Source organism: Cotesia glomerata, linkage group LG4 (genome assembly GCF_020080835.1).
Source record: "Cotesia glomerata isolate CgM1 linkage group LG4, MPM_Cglom_v2.3, whole genome shotgun sequence".
Taxonomy (NCBI): Eukaryota; Metazoa; Arthropoda; class Insecta; order Hymenoptera; family Braconidae; genus Cotesia; species Cotesia glomerata.
In genome coordinates, this window is record NC_058161.1 from 28,123,133 (window position 1) to 28,145,935 (window position 22,803).

A 22,803-nucleotide genomic window follows, 5' to 3' on the forward strand; every position below is an offset into this window, starting at 1 on the left:
GTTCGAGACTTCCATGCAGACGATCCAGGTTCGAATCCCATCACAGTTCAATTTTTAAAATTCTTTCAGAGTATTTCAATAGGCGTACCGCTTCTGTGCAACCCGAGGACGAAATTAAAAATCTACATCAACAATACGACTAAAAAAATCAATAATTTCGCGGTGCTTTGGCCTGATTTAAAAAAAAATTTTTTTTTTAATATTAGGCATTCGATTAAAAGGAGGTTGATCAATAGGTCTTACATAAAGATTTCTAGTCGCATTATTTATTAATTAATTATTGCGTGATAAATTAATTATGATACCATTTTTTGTGAAATTGTAGGTATGATTTAGCATTGGTGCGGCGGTGGTGCAGCGGTAGTGCGGCGATGCTAGGGGGAGTAAATTTTTAACGTGCGGCGTAATAGTCCGCCAAACGGCGGTCATGCAGCGGTGGTGCGGCGGTCGAACGAAATTGATTATTTTTCCGTAAAAAATAATAATTTCATTTTTACTCGGGAACTTCTTTCCTTCAAAATTAATCATTATCGGGAAACAAGAACAGTTGAATTATTAAAAGCAGAAAGGAGAAACTCTTCTACTTTAAAACTGTAAAAATTACACTATTTGTCCGCGTGTAGAAAATATTAGTTTCAAATAATACATCGTCCTAATTTTTGAACTTCATCAGTTTCTACAATTGTGATTTAAAAGTTACAACCTAACACTGTAATTTTCGGTAAGAAATTTTCAAATTTAGGAATTACATTCCGCACTGAAATTTTCTTTGCAAATTTCTTAAACCTTGCCAGCTAAGTCGTTTTTTTCTCTTTTCCTAGCAACAGAAATTCTTATTTAAACTTAGAATTTTACAGTGTTTAAGGGAGTATTCTACTGTAGAGGCATGAATTTCGCCCGATTTTAGAAGCGCTGTACGAAGGAAACAAAAAATATTTTTATATCAATTTTTTTATCATTTGTTTATTGATGTTTTATTATTACATAAAAAAATTATTAAAAAAAAAAAATTAAAATTGACAAAGTTATGAGCAGTCAAAGTGGGGGGTCAAAAAAAAAGAGGGTGTCCTGGCGTGCATTATTCCAACCCTCCTGGTGATCTGAAACATAAAAAACAGACGGGTTCTTAATTATTATAGATGCCGCTATCGTATAACCTTTGGATAAGTTAAAAAAAATTTTCTTTTTTAAATGGCGGCAGTTTGAAAAAAAAAATTTTTTTTTTTTTCATATTTTTTTAACAATTTTTTAAAAATACTAAATGAGAAGTTATAGTTTTGTACAGGGTTCACGAGATGAAGCGACGTATAGAGAACATCCTCTTCAAATTTGAAGTAAATCAGTTCATTAGAACTCGAGATATCCTTACCGCCAGCTCGAAAAAAGTAGTTCCGAGAAAAACGCGTTCAAAGTTTTGAGACAAGTTTTCGACAATTTTACTTGTAGAATGGTCCAGAATACTTACATATTTTTAATCGGCGATTCCTGCTCCATATAAGAATCCTTCCTCTACTTCAAAATGCTCATTTTCCGATGTTCTCTTGTGAAGACGTGCAGTTCTACCCTCCTTTGACGCCTCTGAAGTCCGGAGTTCCGAGCGCTCGATACGCGCTTCGTCCCGTCTCGCTGCAAAAGCATTAGCTTCTGGGCCAATCGTGATTCCCATAACATCTAAGATTTTTAATATAGGTATAAAACCTTCATTAAAAATACTAACTGCGAAGAAAGTGGCAATTTCAATTGTCTTCGGTCCAGCGTGAATGTGCTTCGGAGCAAAAGTCCAAATTAACGAATTCAAAGATTCGTTATTATTTTGGGTTTCAGAACCCAAACATCGTTCCAATAAAGAATCAGCTGATAAACTTTCATAAATTGGTTTTATTACTTCTAAAACTTTGTCATTTAGAGGAGGATTTTTGTGGTCAAATTCGTCAATAGTGCCGTCTTCTATTGCCTTCTGATACTTGCACCAACTAGATGAACAATTCATGTGCTGAGGATTTTCGTTAGTTGAAATTTTATGAAAGTAGGTTGCCCACACATCTCTCTTCATGTCTTCAACAGAATCTGGATTTCGACGAATTGCCAAACCATAATATAAAGACAATTCATTGATAAGCTTATCAGTGAGTTTACCAGCGCCTTTGCCACCAATACCTTTATTATCTTTTTTTGCTTTACGTAACCGTGAACCCATGCGTTTTTGAACATGCCCAACACACTTCTTTTTTTCTACTACCGGGTTATCATTGTAGGGGTTAATATCAAGAATGCCCTTGAAAGTTTTTGAGTCACCATCTCCGATATATCGGATATATTTGGCATTATGCTTGGTTTCCGACCTCCCAAACATTTCAAGTTAACATTTGTTAACTTGTAGCGGTCGGACCGGAACCGATGCCACGTCACTAAAACGGCTATAACTCATGAAATAATAGGAATTTTGAAAAATCCTTTTAATGACATATTTTTGAATATCTGAACTTTGAAAATATGAAAAAAAAAAATTTTCGATTTTTTCAAAATTCTGCAGTAGAATACTCCCTTAAATAGAAAATAGTTAAAATAAAAGTGGGGAAGACACCCGCATTCTTGTTGGTTACAGTTTTTGCATCGTCGTTGGTAAAGTAATTAAAATTATTAAATTTTATCAGCACAAACTATAGTAAGCCCAGAAATTTCGATCCTGACTTTTTCGATGGGGAATATCAGCGCCACAGACTAGATAAAATAAAAATGTGTGTAATCCTTCCTATAGACACGCAACTACAGTAAAAGTGATTCATAGCTTGCATCTATGGCCGCCAGGGTGCACTGGAATTACATCTACATAAACTGTAGCTTTAAGGGGATAGGTTTGCAGTAAAAATGCAGTCAACACGAGATTTAAGTTGTTATCAATTGTAAATTTTCATTTATAATTACAAAAATACTAAAATCTGAACAAAAACAGTTTCACTGTAAAAAAGTCGCACCAAGTCCACGTTCATAAGACTATTAGGAAAAAAAATTTTTTTTTTTCTTTACAAAAGATACAAAATAAAAATTAAAAATCCGAGTAACCGATATGATTGTTTATGATTTTCGGAAATTAAAAATTTTTTGTAAATTTAAAAATTAAAAATTTTAGAACGTACTTGGTGTGCGTCATTGTGTATTTCAATTTTTTTAAAGTCCTAGCAAATAGATTTTGAATTTCATTAAAAGTAAAATATTTTGCAACCACTTACACACTAAATACGTTCTAAAATTTTTTTAATTTTTAAATTTACAAAAAATTTTTTAATTCCGAAATCATATCATGTGGTTAGACCTCGGCTTCGCCTCGGACAACAATTACATGGGGACTGACACCCGCATTCTTGTTGGTTACAGTTTTTGCATCGTCGTTGGTAAAGTAAGAAAATTTAATTTTCCTGCCGGCTCATAGACTCGAACACTCGACCTCTTGTTTCGAAGACACATACTCTAGACATGCAGCCAATCCACGTGAGCAAAATTATAGTAGGCGTTGTCGTATTTAAACGATTTACTGAGGCGATTTAAATATTATAGCTTCAAACTGTAAAAATTAACAAGCTTGGTATTTACTTTTTACATTTTAAGTTTTCTGAAACTATTTTCTTTATAGTTAAATTTGCTGTTTGGTATAGGAGTGGTCGATCCTTGTAACGGAAAGTGTAAGATTTACAGTGTGGGCTGTAACATTTCCCAGCTCTTATATAAATCTTGGCTTTTACGAGTTCACAATGTAATTGTTTTTATCAATGAAAATTTAAAATATTTTATTTATTGAGCAAAAAATACATCACCAGGAAATTTTAATGTTTACAGTTTCATTCATGATTTAATACACTGTAAATCGAAGTGTTTTAAAAGTGACTACAATGCTTCAAGATAGGAACAAAACACTTTACTACTTTTAATTTACTACTTTTAATTGAAATATCTTATTACTAAAAATGCTTTAACAAACACAACTTATGCTGTAAGCTTTAAGCTTTTTTGCAGAGTCTTTTTTTATTGTAAAAACAACAAGTATTTAACTTTTCTTATTTCCGTGTAATTGGTAAATTTTCAAGCGTGGTAAGCTTGTAATTAGCGGGAAGTTCAGGAATGACCTGGGTCAACTTTTTTTATTTTTTTTTTCTAAGCTCATGTCCTACGCATAAATTGAGTAGCAAATAATTTGAGCGTGTTGTTGCAACATGTTAACGTTTTAGCCGCATGTACATTAGAACAAGTGGAGTAGTAACATAAACCTTAAGGCAAGTGTTGCGATCACGATTTGCCTGTTTTCTCCTCAGTCCACCTGTAGAATACATTATTTTTGCAACCCCTATGAAAGTCCAATTTAAGCGGAGTATTACCGAGTTAAACTCGCTATCGCATACGATACAGATAGTTCCTTTACAATAGTATATTTTTCCAAGGTAATGGCATTTTTTTATTGAATACCCTCGTTGAGATAAAAGATTCTTAAAGAAACTTTTTATCTTGTTCCAAAGTTATTCTGTAATTCAGAATTTTTAATTCAAAATTTTCAATTAAAAATTTTTTATGAATATGATGAAACCATCGGAAATTATTATTCAAACCTGTACCGTTTGTAGCAAACAATAAAAAAACTAAAAACTTGTAAGCTAGTATATCAACAACGCTTTTGTTTGTGTTTATAAACGCGGTATATGTTTTCATCGATAAGAGCTAACATTGACGTAGAGGTTATTCATAAAAAGATATTTGTTACATTTTTAAATTTAAATAGTGGCTTCTGTCGAATATAAAATTTTTTTTTTCCAATACATGAAGAGAAAATTAAAGGGATTGTTACACAGTTAAAAAATTTTCGTAAAATTTAACATAAAATTTTGTGTAGATGATTTTTTTACATAAAATTTATGTTAATTCTACACAAACTGTTTTTATTGATCAATCCATCCATTTTTTAACACACTCAAGTGTTAATTCAAAGTAAAACTACACTTTTTTAATGTTACTGGCCAACCAACACAAAATTTATATTAAAGAATACTCCCATTCAGTTAGTAGTATAAATAACACTTTTTAAATGTCAATTCAATAAAGAGGCTGTGTTGATGTTTTCTTTAGTAAACATAATAGACACGTATGCTACACAAGATATTTAGACATGTGAATGTGATAGCCTCAACGTCATTTTAATTCGGTGGATTTTGATTTGTGTTATTACGTGAAATACTTAAATGCAGCGTGAAAAAAAAATTAGGAAAACGGTTGACCCTAAAGGCCATCCCTGCAACTTCCCGCTAATTCCGTTAATACCTGGCCGCTTTTTTGAGCTCTTCGAGCTCAAAAGTACAATCTGTATGTTGTTTTAAGCTCTCCGAGCTCAAAAAGATACTTTTTCTATGCTTTTGAGCTCTTTGAGCTCAAAAGTCTGATAGAAGTTTCATAGAACACTATTTTTTGAATGTTCATACCGCAATAACTTTTGAATGAATGAACCGATTTTTACGCGGTTGGCGGTATTCTACGTAGTTTTTTAAGCCTTATAAATAATTTCTAGGTTTCAATTGGTCAAACTAGAAATTTCAGAGTAACTCTGAAAAAACACTTTTTTCGGTTTTCTTTCGTTCACGATATCTCTCGAACGAATCAACCGATTTTGACCGGATTGGCGGCGATCGACGTGGTTTTTCAAGGTTGAGAGCTGATTAGTTTTTGGAATCGATCGGTTAAGCCGTTTAAAAGTTATCCCAAAAAAACCAATTCAGAAAAAATTTTTTTTTCAGTTTTTTGAAGATTTCTCAAAATCTATTGATCTGAATCGGTCCAAATAGTTTTCAAAATCTGAGTTTGGTCAAGTCCTTTCGAATGGCACCAACCGCGATGAAATCGATCGAGCCGTTCAAAAGTTATAAGCGGTTCACATACTTTCACACACACACACACACACACACACACACACACACACACACACACACACACACACACACACACACACACACACACACACACACACACACACACACACACACACACACACACACACACACACACACACACACACACACACAGACATACAGACACCGTGACAACCTCGCGGGGATAGTTAGGGAATCTTCCTGTGATCTTCAAACGTCGAGATCTGATGAAAACTCGATTTTTGCAAAACGGGGTGATAACAATAACTTCCCGATTTTTGAAAATCTTCGATTTTCTTAGCGGGAAGTTAAAAATTAGGAAAACGGTTGATCCTAAAGGCCATCCCTGCAACTTCCCGCTAATTCCGTTAATACCTGGCCGCTTTTTTGAGCTCTTCGAGCTCAAAAGTACAATCTGTATGTTGTTTTAAGCTCTCCGAGCTCAAAAAGATACTTTTTCTATGCTTTTGAGCTCTTCGAGCTCAAAAGTCTGATAGGGATTTGATGACACAATTTTTTGAATTTTTAAACCGCAATAACTTTTGAATGAATAAACCGATTTTCACGCGGTTAGAAGCATTCGACGCAGTTTTTCAAGCCTCACAAAGAATCTTAAATTTTGAATTGATCGCATTAGGAATTTTGGAGTTTCCGAAAAAACACTTTTTTCGGTTTTCTTTCGTTCACGATATTTCTCGAACGAATCAACCGATTTTGACTGGACTGGTGGCGATCGACGTGGTTTTTTGAGGTTAAGAGCTGATTAGTTTTTGGAATTGAACTTTTAAGCCGTTCAAAAGTTATTCCAAAAAAACCACATTTGAAAAAAAATTCTTTTTCAGTTTTTTTAAGATTTCTCAAAATCTATTGATCTAAATCGGTCCAAATAGTTTTCAAAATCTAAGTTTGGTTAAGCCCTTTCGAATGGCATCAACCGCGATGAAATCGGTCAAGCCGTTCAAAAGTTATAAGCGGTTCACATACTTTCACACACACACACACACACACACACACACACACACACACACACACACACACACACACACACACACACACACACACACACACACACACACACACACACACACACACACACACACACACACACACACACACACACACACACACACACACACACACACATATACATACAGACACCGTGACAACCTCGCAGGGATAATCAGGGAAGCTTCCTGTGACCTTCAAACGTCGAGATCTGATGAAAACTCGGTTTTTGCAAAACGGGGTGAAAACAATAACTTCCCGATTTTCGTAGCGGGAAGTTAAAAATATTCGAGCATAGAAAAATTTATTGTTAATTACTACTATTCATAATAATGACTTGAAGTTATTGACTTATGGGGTTTCTCACCAAAACGAACAAAATAGTAATAAAATCATTAATATATTAATTTTTCTCCGTCAATCATTTATTATATTTATAAAATAAAGTACAAAATTTGTATTGGAACAACAATTAATGAAAATTATAATAAATCATCTATTTTTAAATTCAAATTAGTGAACTAAGAGTCAACAATATAACAACATTTTAATTTATCACAATCTAACTTTATAAGACTAAAATTGTAAAAATTATTAAAATCACAGTATTTAATAGTAAATATAATATATTTTTATTTTGTTATCATTAATTTCAGAATTTAAATCAGTTAAATCAGAGTCAACAATAAAACAATATCTTTTTAATTTCAATCTATCAAGCGAATATTGTAAAACTCATTAAAATTCAAGTATTTAGGAGTAAATTTAGTTTATAATTATCTAATAATCAATCATTTTAAAATTAAAGTCAGTGAAATCACATTAAACAGTAAAACAATAATTTAATTTAATTTTTTTAAACCCATACTGCGAAAATTATTAAAATTTAAGTATTTTGCATTGAACTGAATTGTTCTACTCAGAAGAAGTTTTTTTGAAAAAGAAAAAAAAAGAAATTGAATTTTGGAATTTTGAAATTGAACGTTTATTCGAAAAACCCCATAAGTCACTGACTTATGGGGTTTCGCAACTAAACGAGATTCATATCGACCGATTGGTTAGGTCTTGAACACGGATTTAATATTTTTTGGTGCTGGTATAAGTGAGGGGAAATTCAAAGAACCGAAAAATGCAATAAACCCGATTTCGAAAAAAATATAATTCATGGGGTTTCTCAAATAAACGATTCAATTGCTTTATCAATAATTGTAAAATATTTTAGAAGAAAATTCAATATTTATTAACGAAATTTTACTATCGTAATTTCACCAAATTCACCTAATACAAGTATTAAAGACTTGTAATCAAGCTATGAAAACGTTAGCTCAACTTAAAATTAACAATGAAATATTTAATGAACAATTGCGAGTAAAATTAGTGACTACACTTATATTCCCGATTTTTGATTATTGTTGTGCTGCGTTTACCAACATGTCGAAAAAGCTGCTGCTTAGGTTGCAAAGAAAAATGAATTCTTGCGTAAGATTTATTTTCAAATTATCCAGGTATGAACATGTAACCCCGTATTATAATAAATTAGGGTGTCTAAAATTAAGTAAGAGAAGAGATTATTTCATAGCATGTTTGTTTTTTAAAGAAATAAGGCTAAATTATCGGCAGTTGTTTGGCCCAGGATTTCAATATCTTAATGTATCAATGCGTAGAGGTGACATTAGACAAGATTACTTGCGTTTGCCAAGAGCAAATAGTAATATGTATGAACAATCTTTTATAATCAATGGTATACGTATCTGGAACTCGTTGCCACCTGGGCTGACAACTGTAGATAATCTTCCTGAATTTCAAAATGCATCTTTTTCATTTTTTCTGGCTAATAACAATTAAAATCATTATTATATTTGTTTAATTAATTATGATTTCTGTTTCAAAGTGTCTCAAAGTGTTTATAAATTTACTAACTAACTACTGTAAATTTATTAAGTAACTTTATTGTATTTAGGTAACTTTAAAACCTTGCTGTTGTTATATTATCAAACTCACAGTAGTATTGTAATTGTATTTTTATACTGTATACTTATATACAGGGTGATTCAGAATTACCTTTACAGCGAAAATATTCCGATAGAAGAGACAATTTTGAGCAGAAAACATCTGAGTCGTGATTGAAAATTTTGAGTGGTTTCGGAGTTATTAAAAATTTTAGTTGACCAATCAGATGCGAGATTTAGCATTTAAAAAAAAAGCAAAAGAATAAATAATAAATTTGGCTGCGTTGTGACTTCCAACTTCAAGCTTTACTTTTGTTTTTTTACTTTTTTAAATAATTCTAATTTTAAAAAATTTAAACGAATGTAACCTTCAAAATAAAATTAATTTTTTAGTTACAAAGATAATTTTAAAATTCTAGAAAGTAATTAAATAAATTGACAATGGAGAAAATAAATTGATTTGATGTTTACTATTGAGCGGACAAATTTCAGACTGCTCATCAGGTTAACAATAGAAACTTTTATCAGGTGAAGCACCAGGACAAACTCCAGGCTGCTTATCAGGATAATAATAAGGATTTTTATTAAAAAATTAAAAAGGACAAAATTCAGGTTGCTCATCAGGATAATAATAAGGACTTCTATCAGGTGGAGCACCAGGACCAATTCCAGGCTGCTTATCAGGATAATAATTAGGACTTTTATCAGATAAAGCACCAGGGTAAACTCCAGGCTGCTTGTCAGGATAATAATGACTTTTATCAGGTGAAGCACCAGTGCAAATTCCAGGATACTTATCAGGATAATAATAAGGACTTTTATTAAAAAAATAAAAAGGACGTACTCCACGCTGCTCATCAGGATAATAATAGGGACTTTTATCAAATGGAGCACCAGGACAAACTCCAGGCTGCTTATCAGCATAATAATGAGGACTTTTATAAAAAAAATAAAAACGATGAACTTTAGGCTGCTATCTAGGATAATAATAAGAATGTCTCTAAATGAAGTCTTATAGTTTGTCTTGTCAGTAAGTCCTTCGTATGATTCTAAAGATCAGTCGGAAAGTCGTCCTCGTATTCCATCAGATGAAAGTACTGAGTTTGTCCCGGTGCTCCACTTGATAAAAGCCCTTATGATTGTCCTGATGAGTAACCTGAAGTTTGTCCTTTTAATTTTTTAATAAAAATCCTCATTATTATCCTGATAAGCAGCCTAGAGTTTGTCCTGGTGCTTCACCTGATAAAAGTCCTTATTATTATCATGAACAGCAGCCTAGAGTTCATTCTTTTTATTTTTCCGATAAAAGTCCTTATTATTATCCTAATGAGCAGTCTGGAATTTGTCCGCTCAATCGTAAACATCAAATTGAAGGTTACATTCGTTTAAATTCTTTGAAATTAGAATTATTTAAAAAAGTAAAAAAAACAAAAGTAAAGCTTGAAGTTGGAAGTCACAACGCAGCCAAATTTATTATTTATTCTTTTGCTTTTTTTTTAAATGCTAAATCTCGCATCTGATTGGTTAACTAAAATTTTTAATAACTCCGAAACCACTCAAAATTTTCAATCACGACTCAGGATTTTTCTGCTCAAAATTGTCTCCTCTATCGGAATATTTTCGCTGTAAAGGTAATTCTGAATCACCCTGTATATACATAAAAAATGTATTGCTTATTGATGGCCTTGAGGGAGCTTCGGCTCTAAGGACAAATAAATATATATCTATCTATCTAAAAAATAATTATTGCATTAAATTCGATTAGAAAAAATACAATATTACTATTGTAAAAAGTAAGAGATTAAAATTTCCAGTGCTGCCTTTATATCTTTCCAATGAAGTAACAAATTTTACAATAGTTGAATTGAAATGTTTTTCAATTATTGTGAGTAATGGCCGTGCACAGCGCTAGACTCCGAGTTTATGTAAGTGCTGAAGGACATGAATAGTGGTTTACCTCGAATAGCGTAGAGGGAGAGCCTCTGGCTAACCAGCTAATAGTTCTAGGTTCGATTCCCGGACGCAAATTCCGATTTGTATTTTCGGTTACTGCAAAGTTACCAATAAGTCCAAATTCCTACCCTCTTCCTCCCTAAAATTTCTTTTAAAAAAACCGACTGTCAATTTTTACAATAGTTGAATTGTAAAGTTCACTAACACATTTTGTGTAATTTGCTCTATAGTATTCGACTTTTCAAGTCTCTAGCTAATCTTATTTGTTGGATAAAATTTACAATAGTAGATCGTAAAAATTACTAAATGAGAAGTATAGTCCACCGTTACTATTTTATGAAGTAAAAATTACGATAGTAAAGTAATAAAAATTCCTTCAATTTTCTTTCCGTGTAGCAAGAGCCTTTTTGATAACATTTGTAGATCTTATGATCAAAAGACTGAAGAAGGAAAATTTTTTCATCAAGAAAATTTACATGAATTATGCTTTTTTTTTTTTGCCAGTTAAGCTAGTAGTGACGACAGGAAAATTAAAACATCAAGAAGGTGAGCCCCTTGAGTAGTTGAAAAGATAAATTTTTGGTTAAGATATCCTCCAAGGAAATTCTGACCTAAAATAAATCGCTATTGAGTGTCTTTCTTTTACGGCGGAGGAAAATAATTTTACGACGGTATAAATATAAATTGTCGAGCGAAAATGAAAAAATATTTTATAATTTTACCGTACACTTTTTATTCCGGGTAAATTAATAGTATCATTATAGGTATAAGAAATGAAACAAGATTATTTTAAATGAAGATAAAGTTGACTGTTTTTTTTTCTTTTTTAGCACTTAGGATAGGCAATTTATACTACTACTATGCACTGAACTATGTTTACTTAGGCTAAATTTATTATGGTACTGAATGCAGACATCTGTCAGTTTTATGACAAAGTTGTTAGGGGACTAAAATTTTTTCAATTTATGGTTTTTGTTCAAGGAAAAAATTGCGGTTAAATAATTACAGTTACTACAGTAAAAAAATTAGGAAAACAGTTGACCCTGAAGGCCATCCCTGCAACTTCCCGCTAATTCCATACTTAGGCGCTTAAAATTGCACCAATGACGTTTTTGAGCTCTTCGAGCTCAAAAATACAATTTATGGGTTATTTTGAGCTCTCCAAGCTCAAAGAGATTGCTTTCCTATGCTTTTGAGCTCAAAAGTCTGATAGAGATTTGATAAGACACTATTTTTTGAATTTATAAACCGCAATAACTTTTGAATGAATAAACCGATTTTTACGCGGTTAGAAGCATTCGACGCAGTTTTTCAAGTCTCACAAAGAATCTTAAATTTTGAATTTATCGCGCTAGGAATTTTGGAGTTATTCCGAAAAAACACTTTTTTTTGGTTTTCTTTCGTTCACGATATCTCTCGAATGAATCAACTGATTTTGACCAGACTGGTGGCGATCGACGTGGTTTTTTGAGGTTAAGAGCTGATTAGTTTTTGGAATTGAACTATTAAGCCGTTTAAAAGTTATTCCAAAAAAACCACATTTGAAAAATTTTTTTTTTTCAGTTTTTTGAAGATTTCTCAAAATCTATTGATCTGAATCGGTCCAAATAGTTTTCAAAATCTAAGTTTGGTCAAGCCCTTTCGAATGGCACCAATCGCGATGAAATCGGTCAAGCCGTTCAAAAGTTATAAGCGGTTCACATACTTTCACACACACACACACACACACATATACATACAGACACCGTGACAACCTCGCAGGGATAATCAGGGAAGCTTCCTGTGACCTTCAAACGTCGAGATCTGATGAAAACTCGGTTTTTGCAAAACGGGGTGAAATCAATAACTTCCCGATTTTTGAAAATCTTCGATTTTCTTAGCGGGAAGTTAAAAATGATATTTAATTATTAATTTTTCTTTATGCAGTTTTGCTGGTTTTATCACAAGAATCGTGGGAATTCAGTGGGTAGAATTTGAGTATCGCTTTATATTTTTAATATCTGAAGGAAAAATTATAACTTCCCGATTTTTGAAAATTTTCGATTTTCGTAGCGGGAAGTTAAAAAGGCCATTCGGCAGCCGAAATGGAAGTAGATTTCATTTATTTAGATTTTTAGATTTTAATGAATTAAATTTATTTTCATTACAATTATTATTACAATTATGTTACATAATTGTTATTTATTTATTTAATTTAAATGCCAAAGCAATCGCCGAATGGCAAAAATACAAAATAGAAGAGTATAAAGTATATGTAAGAGTATAAACAGATCTACTAGATATTTTAACAAGTTATTAGTAATTACATATAGCTTATAATAATCAATTCTGTATTGTTTTGATATAATTTTGTGAACCTAAAAAAGTTGTGTTATACATCTCGCTAGTCATTTTTATTTTATATTTTTTGCTTCCAATAATTTCTGTGAATTATTTCCTGAATGAAAAATGTTTAAAAAGTACTTTTGTTGAACGAACTTATGATTATTTTCTCTGTAGTATTATTATTTTTTCGTTTCATTCATATCTTTTTTTATTTTTCTCGTGGTTTTTTTTTCATCTTTTTTAATCAATTATTTTTTCTTTAATTATGTTTTTTTATTTATTTACTATATATTTGTTTATTCAATTCATCTTTTTTATCAACTTTTTAAATATTTTATTCAATTTTAATATAAATGGTAAATGAATTATAAAGAAAAGTGTTATTACCTTATCAATTCATCTTCACTTTCAGAATCTATTTCAATTTGTAAATTTGGTAACGAAGTAAAATGATCATTACTCAATGTGAAAGGTATAATATTTACTTGTGATGTATGGTTTACTTCAAATCGAAATTCATGAACAATAGGATCATTTGCAAATGTATCTAAAACACCAATTCTTGCTATCGATTTTTTTATCGTAATTAATTGGTGCAAATGAATACGATTGATTATATTTTTACATGCAATATCCATGTAAATAGGATATCTTATAATTTTTCCTTCAGATATTAAAAATATAAAGCGATACTCAAATTCTACCCACTGAATTCTCACGATTCTTGTGATAAAACCAGCAAAACTGCATAAAGAAAAATTAATAATTAAATATCATTTTTAACTTCCCGCTAAGAAAATCGAAGATTTTCAAAAATTGAGAAGTTATTGTTTTCACCCCGTTTTGCAAAAATCGAATTTTCATCAGATCTCGACGTTTGAAGGTCACAGGAAGCTTCCCTGACTATCCCCGTGAGGTTGTCAGGGTGTCTGTATGTGTATGTGTGTGTGTGTGTGTGTGTGTGTGTGTGTGTGTGTGTGTGTGTGAAAGTATGTGAACCGCTTATAACTTTTGAACGGCTTGACCGATTTCATCGCGGTTGGTGCCATTCGAAAGGGCTTGACCAAACTTAGATTTTGAAAACTATTTGGACCGATTCAGATCAATAGATTTTGAGAAATCTTCAAAAAACTGAAAAAAAAAATTTTTTTCAAATGTGGTTTTTTTGGAATAACTTTTAAACGGCTTTATGGTTCAATTCCAAAAACTAATCAGCTTTTAATCTCAAAAAACCACGTCGATCGCCACCAGTCCGGTCAAAATCGGTTGATTCGTTCGAGAGATATCGTGAACGAAAGAAAACCGAAAAAAGTGTTTTTTTGGAATAACTCCAAAATTCCTAGCGCGATCAATTTAAAATTTAATATTCTTTGTGAGGCTTAAAAAACTGCGTTGAATGCTGCCAACCGCGTGAAAATCGGTTTATTCATTCAAAAGTTATTGCGGTTTAAAAATTCAAAAAATAGTGTCTTATCAAATCTCTATCAGACTTTTGAGCTCGAAGAGCTCAAAAGCATAGGAAAGCAATCTCTTTGAGCTCGGAGAGCTCAAAATAACCCATAAATTGTATTTTTGAGCTCGAAGAGCTCAAAAACGTCATTGGTGCAATTTTAAGCGCCTAAGTATGGAATTAGCGGGAAGTTGCAGGGATGGCCTTCAGGGTCAACCGTTTTCCTAATTTTTTTTTATAAGCTATTCAAAATATTTACACATCAAAATTAATAATGATTATTTTATTGTGTCTCTGCATTCAATAATAAAAAAAAACATTGAACTTTACGACTTACTTTGATTCTTCGCCGTCTTCAAACAGTCTGAGTTCGTGACTTTCATTGAAATTGATTTTAACCATTTTTTCAATTAAAAATAGCAAAATTTTTCAAAAGTTCCATCATGAGGACCAATGCAATAGTTAGATTTCTATGAAATCTACTAATAAAATTTCATTAAATCTGTCTGAGAAAGTAGGTAATTTTTGGCCTAGACTGATAATAAGGTACACAATTTAAAGCTTACTTAATAAGAAAAACGGAAAAATTGAAAATTTTTGCGATTTTTAAAAATTTTTGAATTGCTATTATTCCTGAACTATTCAATTTGGGAAAATAAATCAGTATACAAATTGAAGCTTATTAAATAAGCTTTCAAATACAATTTACAGAAATCCGATAGGATGTCGCTTTCCATTGTTATTGCACGAAAATAAGGTAAAAGCGAAAATTTTTTGCGATTTTTGAAAATTTTTGAATTGCTCTCATTTTTAAACTAATCGACAGATTTGGCTCATCTTAGAACTTAATCTCGGAAATCGTCCTAAGAATAAGTATGTTACGTTATATTGAGATCCATATAGAATTACGGGAGTTAGAGAAGAGACACTGCCGATAATATCGTATATATCTATATTTATATATATTATATAGTAGCTATATAATAGCTATAGGCCATAGTTGCTATAAGCCATATTAAAGCAAATTTTAAGGGAGTTGGGAAAGAACGGATAGGGGAAAGGGGGGACCTACTCAGTGGGAATTTTTCCGTAATTGAAAAAATAATCAGACAGCCCAGACTGGGAATCGAACCCAGATCTCTCGGTTACGCGCCAAGTACTCTACCAGTTAAGCTATCCGAGACAAGTACTGACTACTTTATTCAGTCACGTGTATAAGACCCACCGAGCAAACAACGCCACCGTCCATCTTACGGTAAAGAGCCATATTATATAAATATATATATTATATAAGTACATACATATATAAACTTTTGCACCATATGCATTTTCTGAATCCGCTTGACGAGCTGAGTCGAAATATAGCAAAATTTTTCAAAAGTTCCATCATGAGGACCAATGCAATAGTTAGATTTCTATGAAATCTACTAATATCGACTTAGCTGGCAAGGTTTAAGAAATTTGTAAAGAAAATTGCAGTGTGGAATTGTGATTCCTAAATTTGAAAATTTTTTCCCAAAAAATTACAGTGTTAGGTTGTAACTTTTAAATCACAATTACAGAAAATGATTAATTTAAAAAATTAGGACGATGTATTATTTGAATCTAATATTTTCTACACTTAAACAAATAATACAACTTTTACAGTTTTAAACTAGAAGAGTTTCTCTATTATCTAAAACTGTAATAAGTACTCAATCTACTTTTATTAATTCAATTGTTCTTGTTTCCGAGAATTTTTAATTTTTAAAGAAAGCAAAGTTAAATTCTGAGTTTAAACAACATTTCTGCATCAGTCTCTATGAAAAGTGGTTGCAGTAAAATAAAAATATCTTATTTGTGAAATAACTACTTCTATACTAAATAGAATTTCTACCCCCTGGGGATTTTATGAAAGTACAGTTTCTGAAGAACAGAAACGTACTACAGAAGTAGATTTACAAGCATGTTTGCACAACAATCACATGCTTGTAAAGGTGGACCATTTCGTGAACTCCGCCGTCCATCTTACGGCAACAAATTCTCTCTGCATATCTTTATGAAAAGTTTGATTTTCCCAAAAATAATTAACTTATTTTTGTCAAAGTCAAAAATTTATTAATATTAATGTTCAAATTGTAACATAACGAAAGGAATATCGAAAAGTTTCAAGCTTCACGATTAAATCTGTTCATACAAAAACTTTTTCCTCCGTGTAGATTTACGGGTATCACTCTGGAAATGATGAGGGTAGTTGAAATTTTTTTCAGTTGACGCATGGTTTAAGTTTAGAGACCGATTTTATTTTTTTATAAAAAAAAATTCTCCACTTTCCGTAAATGGCGTTTTTAACCAGAGTGCGATGATAGAGTTAGAAACTGATATTCGAGCTGGAAGCTAGCCATTATCCTCCTTAGGGAAGAAATCGATTCGTTTCTGTCCGCTAATTCGCATTGGTTTGAAATTGGATCATTGGGATTGTAATTGGCTAATCAAGTATCGAAGCTTCCGTTCCAATGAAGATCATGTGGGAAGATAATTGAGAAGAGATAGTTCAAGTATACAATTTTTTATTTCTATATAGAATTAACTGTAAAAACCAGATCTAGTTTTTGTTGATGAGTTTGCATTTTTCATTTTATTGACCAACAAAATAAACGAAAGTTATTGAATTGATTGCAAGTACTTAAATAATTATTTTTATCTGCATCGGAAAGTTTTCATTAAGAACGGAAGGATTTATTGTTTCGATAAAATGAAAAACAAAATTAAAATAAATTGCACCTCGAATCAATGGTGCGGTTAATCCGAACTCTTCAATAAATTATCGCCGTGAAAACGAAGGCAATAACTGAATTTTATTGAATAGAGTTGCAAAAAAAGCTTATTTGATCACGAAAACTCGGATAAAGTTAATTATTTACAGTTTTAGATCAACTCCACTGATTATCGGTTCCTTGCAAGCTTAGATATTCTCTTTGCGATTACAGAGACTCACTTTGGATATCCTGCGGCGAACCCATAGAGCGTTCAAAAATCTGATCGATAGTTTTCGGTAAGCTTCTTCCCCCTCCTGATTATCGGATCCTTGGTAGCTTCAATATTCTCTTTGAGTGTATTCTCTTGAAGACTCTCTTATGTCAAGTACCATTGTACCATATTGGAATAAATATATATTGTATATAACTGTGATACGTTATTGGAGTTATTAAATAAACATTCGAATGCTTGTTGTGCGATTTGTGTGGTATTGAACAGACATTCGGAAAAATGGAGACCGAAAAATATACTTGATATTCATAAACTATTACTGATTTAACTATTTAAGATTTAGTATTTAAGTTTCGAAATTGTGAATATAGTTATTTTTCTATTTTAAGTAAATGATACCGATAGATGGGAATAATTTGTAATTTGAGATTGAGAACTATTAATGTGCAGAAATTCGTAAGTAAATAAGTATTCGAAAGAACGAAAAAAAATTGATATTCTCATGAAATTATTTATAATTTTTATAGAAAATTAATATCTGTTTGAGTTATTTGAGGTTAAAAACTGTAATTGAAGTGAAGAAACGTACAAAATATATCATGCGTTCAAAAAATAAAAAATTATATCATGCATTAAGCCTGACTTTAAGATTATGTCCAAAAAATAAAATAAAGTTAAAATTAATTTATTATTTTAGATTTCCACGACGTGAATTTGATTTTTAAATACTCAAAATTACAATATTATGTATCTGCATAACTTTACTTTATATAGAAGTTGCAAAAAATAAAAAAAAATTTTTTTATGAAATTCAAAAATTTTGTTTTCAAATTCTAAAATTCATATTTTTGAAAAAAAAACCCTTATCCGAAAATTTCAGGATCTTTTAAGATCAGTACAAGGTATTATACAAAAAAAATTGAGCCAAAATTTTAATGGCGGTCTTCATTTTTGACGATTTTTAAAAATTCAAAATTTGACAAATTTGGCAAAACTCAAGTTATCGTTACTTGAAACCAGTTCGGCATTCCCATGATATATCAGACTTAAGGAATCCATGAGACTTTCCTAGTTACGTCCAAGTTTGGCAAGCCGAACTTCAGCAATTATTTATGGTTACCGTTATTACGAATCAGTCCGGCATTTCCAGAATATGCCGGACTTCGGCAATGCCACACAGTTTCAGGATCACAACCAAATTTGGAATATTTTCGGCATGCCAATTTTCGTTCTGCCTACCTTGGTTTTTATGAGGCGCAACTTAGGCAGGCCTGAATTAGGCAAACCAAACTTGTCCCTCACTACTTCTTCGGCATTCCTCACTACAATTTCTAGTCGGGAGTTTGACATACTATTAGTAAGCCTGACTTGCATGAAGTTACGGTTACCGAAGATTTACCGAAGTTTGGCTTGCCAAACTTGGGCATAGCTTGGAAAACCTACGGCAGTTCGAAGTTTGACATACTATTGGCATGCCTGACTTGCATCAAATCACAGTTACCGAAGATTTGCCGAAGTTTGGTTTGCCGAATTTGGGTGTAGCTTGGAAAACCTACGGCAGAACGAAGTTTGTCAAACTATTGGTGTGCCTGACTTGCATGAACTCACGGTTACTGAAGATTTGCTGAAGTTTGGTTTGCCAAACTTGGGTGAAGCTTAGAAAACCAACGGCAGTCCAAAGTTTGACATACTATTGGTATGCCTGACTTGCATCAAATCACAGTTACCAAAGATTTGCCGAAGTTCGGTTTACCGAATTTGGGCGTAGCTTGGAAAAACTACGGCAGTGCCGAACTTTGGCTTACCTATATTGGAATTAATAAGGCGTGAATTAGGCTTGCCAAAGTTCGGAAAGCCAAACTTGCTCCGAATTGATTGTTCAGCAATGCTTCACGAAATTTCTAGTCGGGAAGTTATTGCGGTTTGAAAATTCCAAAAATAGTGTTCTATGAAACTTCTATCAGACTTTTGAGCTGGAAGAGCTCAAATGCATAGAAATATTATTTCTTTGAACTCAGCGAGCTCAAAATATCACATAAATTATATTTTGAGCTCAAAAATTTTAAAAATGTCATAAGTACAATTTTAAGTGCCCAGGAATGGAATTAGCGGGAAGTTGCAGGGATGGTCTTTAGGGTGAACCGTTTTTCTAATTTTTTTTATTCATTAAGAAGTGAGAATTTAACTTCTCGTTAAGAAGATAAGAAATTTTCAAAAATTGGTAATCGGTAGCCTGCACCGAAAAAATCGCTAGACTCTACCGAAAAAAATCGGTATCTGCTACCGATTTTTTTTCGGTAGAGTCTACCGATTTTTTCGGGAGCATCTACCGAAAAAATAGGTAGCCTTTACCAAAAAAAATCGGTATCTGCTACCGATTTTTTTCGGTAGCAGCTACCGAATATTTTTTTCCGTGCACTTTTAGAGTACTTCAGAGATGAAAGGGCTTGTTAATTTTGATTGAAATTTATCAACTGTTAATTAGCAATGTATTTATTTAACATCATATAACATATTATATCATAGTTTGGATAGTTTCGAATTCCGCTAGTTTAATAATCCCAAATTACAAATTCATGGTATAACTTATATTTAATTAGCAATCTCATGCGGATAAATTTAAATACAAGCAGAACATGCATGTCACACAGTTTTTGCGACAAGGTTGTGTCGTGATTTGTTTGTGATCTTCACGCCGCATCGAAAGAGAGACTGTTTCATTTGAATATGTATTTTGATGAGGTTAACAAATCCCTGTTAACTGCTAATAAACATATTTATGCCACAAAGAAATAGTTATTACGCATGGTTATGTATTCTGTCATCAAATATTGATTTTGATGCTTTTTACTGACAATTTTCATTTTAGGAGATCAACGACACAAATCGTGAAAAGATATTTGTTTGTTTATTGCTTCAATTTTCTTGTTCAAGGCAGAATTATGAAAAAACTATTTTTTATCAGTTTTAATTTGATATTTATTAACTATGCTCTACCGATTTAACTATTCAAGATTGAGTATTTAGGTTTCGAAATTAAGCTTAGTATTTTTCTATTATAAACTCTGAGCAATTTATAAGTTTTGGTTTTCACTTGAAGGATATTTAAATTACCAATAAAAATCAAAACTTCGACCATCAAGATTAATTCTCTAAAATAAATTGTTTTTTTATTTTTTAAATTTAATTTTAACCAATTGATGATTTTAGTTTAAAATAATAACTGTTAAAAGTTACTACTTACTATCCGAATATTTTTTATTTTAAATAACTCCAGCACATTACCGTGAGTAATTAATTTATTGAGATTTAAATAGTTCGTATTGAATCAATTGTTTTATTACTGAACTTAAGTTACACCAAATATTTCAATTAATTCAACAATATATTATTTGCAAACAACTATTTGTGTAAATAAATATCCGAACAAAAACAGTTTCACTGTAAAAAAATCGCGCCAAGTCCACGTTCATAAGACTATTAAGAAAAAAAAAATTTTTAATTTTTCTTTACAAAAAGATATAAAATAGAAAAATTAAAAAATCCAAGTAACCGATATGATTGTGTATGATTTTCGGAAATTAAAAAAAATTTTGTTGTAAATTTAAAAATTAAAAAAAAAATTTTGGAACGTATTTAGTGTGCGTGGTTGCAAAATATTTTACTTTTAATGAAATTCGTAAAATCTATTTACTAGGACTTTAAAAAAATCGAAATACACAATAACGCACACCAAGTACGTTCCAAAATTTTTTTCTTAATTTTTAAATTTACAACAAAATTTTTTTTAATTTCCGAAAATCATACACAATCATATCGGTTACTTGGATTTTTTAATTTTTCTATTTTATATCTTTTTGTAAAGAAAAAATAAAAATTTTTTTTTTCTTAATAGTCTTTTGAACGTGGACTTGGCGCGATTTTTTTACAGTGAAACTGTTTTTGTTCGGATTTCAGTATTTTTTGTAATTACAGTAGAACCTCGTTAAGTCGAACCTCGATAAGTCGAAAACCTCCGCAACTCGAAAAAATGTTTCATCCCCTTCCCTTCAAGCCGTAAAACCTCCGTTACTCGAAATTTTTACCCTCTATAAGTCGAAATAGTTAGTGAGTCCCTGCAAGCAATTTCTGTACATTTATACCCTCCTTAACTCGAATACATACACTTGGACCTCTTTATCTCGAATTTAAAATTATTACCGTATGTAAGTATCTTATTAGGATTACCAGTTCTACGAAATGGTGATAGAATTTATAGTTGACGTCAGGTTTTCTGTTGGCGATTGTAAAATACTTTTACTCAATTAACAATTTCTTGATTCAAGAAATTCGATGACGACTAAATATTCTATTATTATTAATTATTAATTTCTGCAGAGAAGAGTCTCAATATTGATCTTTAATAATATATAAACAAGAGAATAGCTTTATTGAAATTAAGTAAAAATTATTTCAATCAATTTAACAAATTTACATTAACTCTTGTATCAAGAAAATTTTCTTAATAAAAGTACTGAACAGTAAAGCAGTGAACCAGTGAAGATTAGTAAAAAAAAACAAGGATGTTGCGGAACAGTTTGATGAAACCAGTTACTGCCTAACTCGAAACCCTCTATAACTCGAAAACTCTATAACTCGAATTTTTTCGCCTCTCCCTTGGAGTTCGAGTTATAGAGGTTCTACTGTATAATAAAAATTTGCAATTGGTACCAACTTAAATGTCAAGTTGGCTGCATTTTTTATAGCAAACTATCCTCTTGAAGCTACAGTTTATGTAAAAATAATTGCAGCGCACCCTGGTGGGTGTAGATGCAAGCTGTGAAATTTATTTTTTTAACTGTAGTTTCCCATCTATTGGAGGATTACCATGCATTCTCGAATTACTTAGTCTGTGGCATGTCACTTTTTACATCGAAAAAAAATCAGGATCGAAATTTTTGAGCTTGCTATAGTTTGTGCTGATAAAATTTAATAATTTCAAGTAAATTAATAGTTATAATTGAATATAATTAATTGATATCAGTAAAATAAAGTATGAATTACTGTTATAATATAAAATTTAGGAACAAGAAGTACCGTCGAATTAAATAAAATTTTGCAACCTCGAAATACCGTTCTGCTTACAGTAAACACACTCGGTAGTCTGGCGCTCCGTTTACAACGGATTTGAATGGAACTTGGCGCCAGATTCTACCGAATCTGTGGATTTGATTTTTTGAAAAAAGAATTTAACACTGGTTGTATG

The 22,803-nt window shown here is 31.5% G+C and overlaps 2 protein-coding genes across 3 annotated transcripts in view; one reads left to right on the forward strand and one right to left on the reverse strand.

Moving 5' to 3' along the window:
* The window catches only part of LOC123262459 (putative tyramine receptor 2), a 183,869-nt gene that overhangs the window by 35,671 nt on the left and 125,395 nt on the right, over positions 1 to 22,803 (forward strand). The gene's annotated exons all lie outside the window — the stretch shown is intronic.
* On the reverse strand, positions 980 to 2,353 carry LOC123262515. Its single transcript, XM_044724766.1, has 2 exons — positions 1,466 to 2,353; positions 980 to 1,100 (listed from the first exon to the last, which is right to left on the reverse strand). Exon 1 carries the CDS (start codon positions 2,351 to 2,353, stop codon positions 1,472 to 1,474), a length of 882 nt encoding a protein of 293 aa, XP_044580701.1. The 3' UTR covers positions 980 to 1,100; positions 1,466 to 1,471.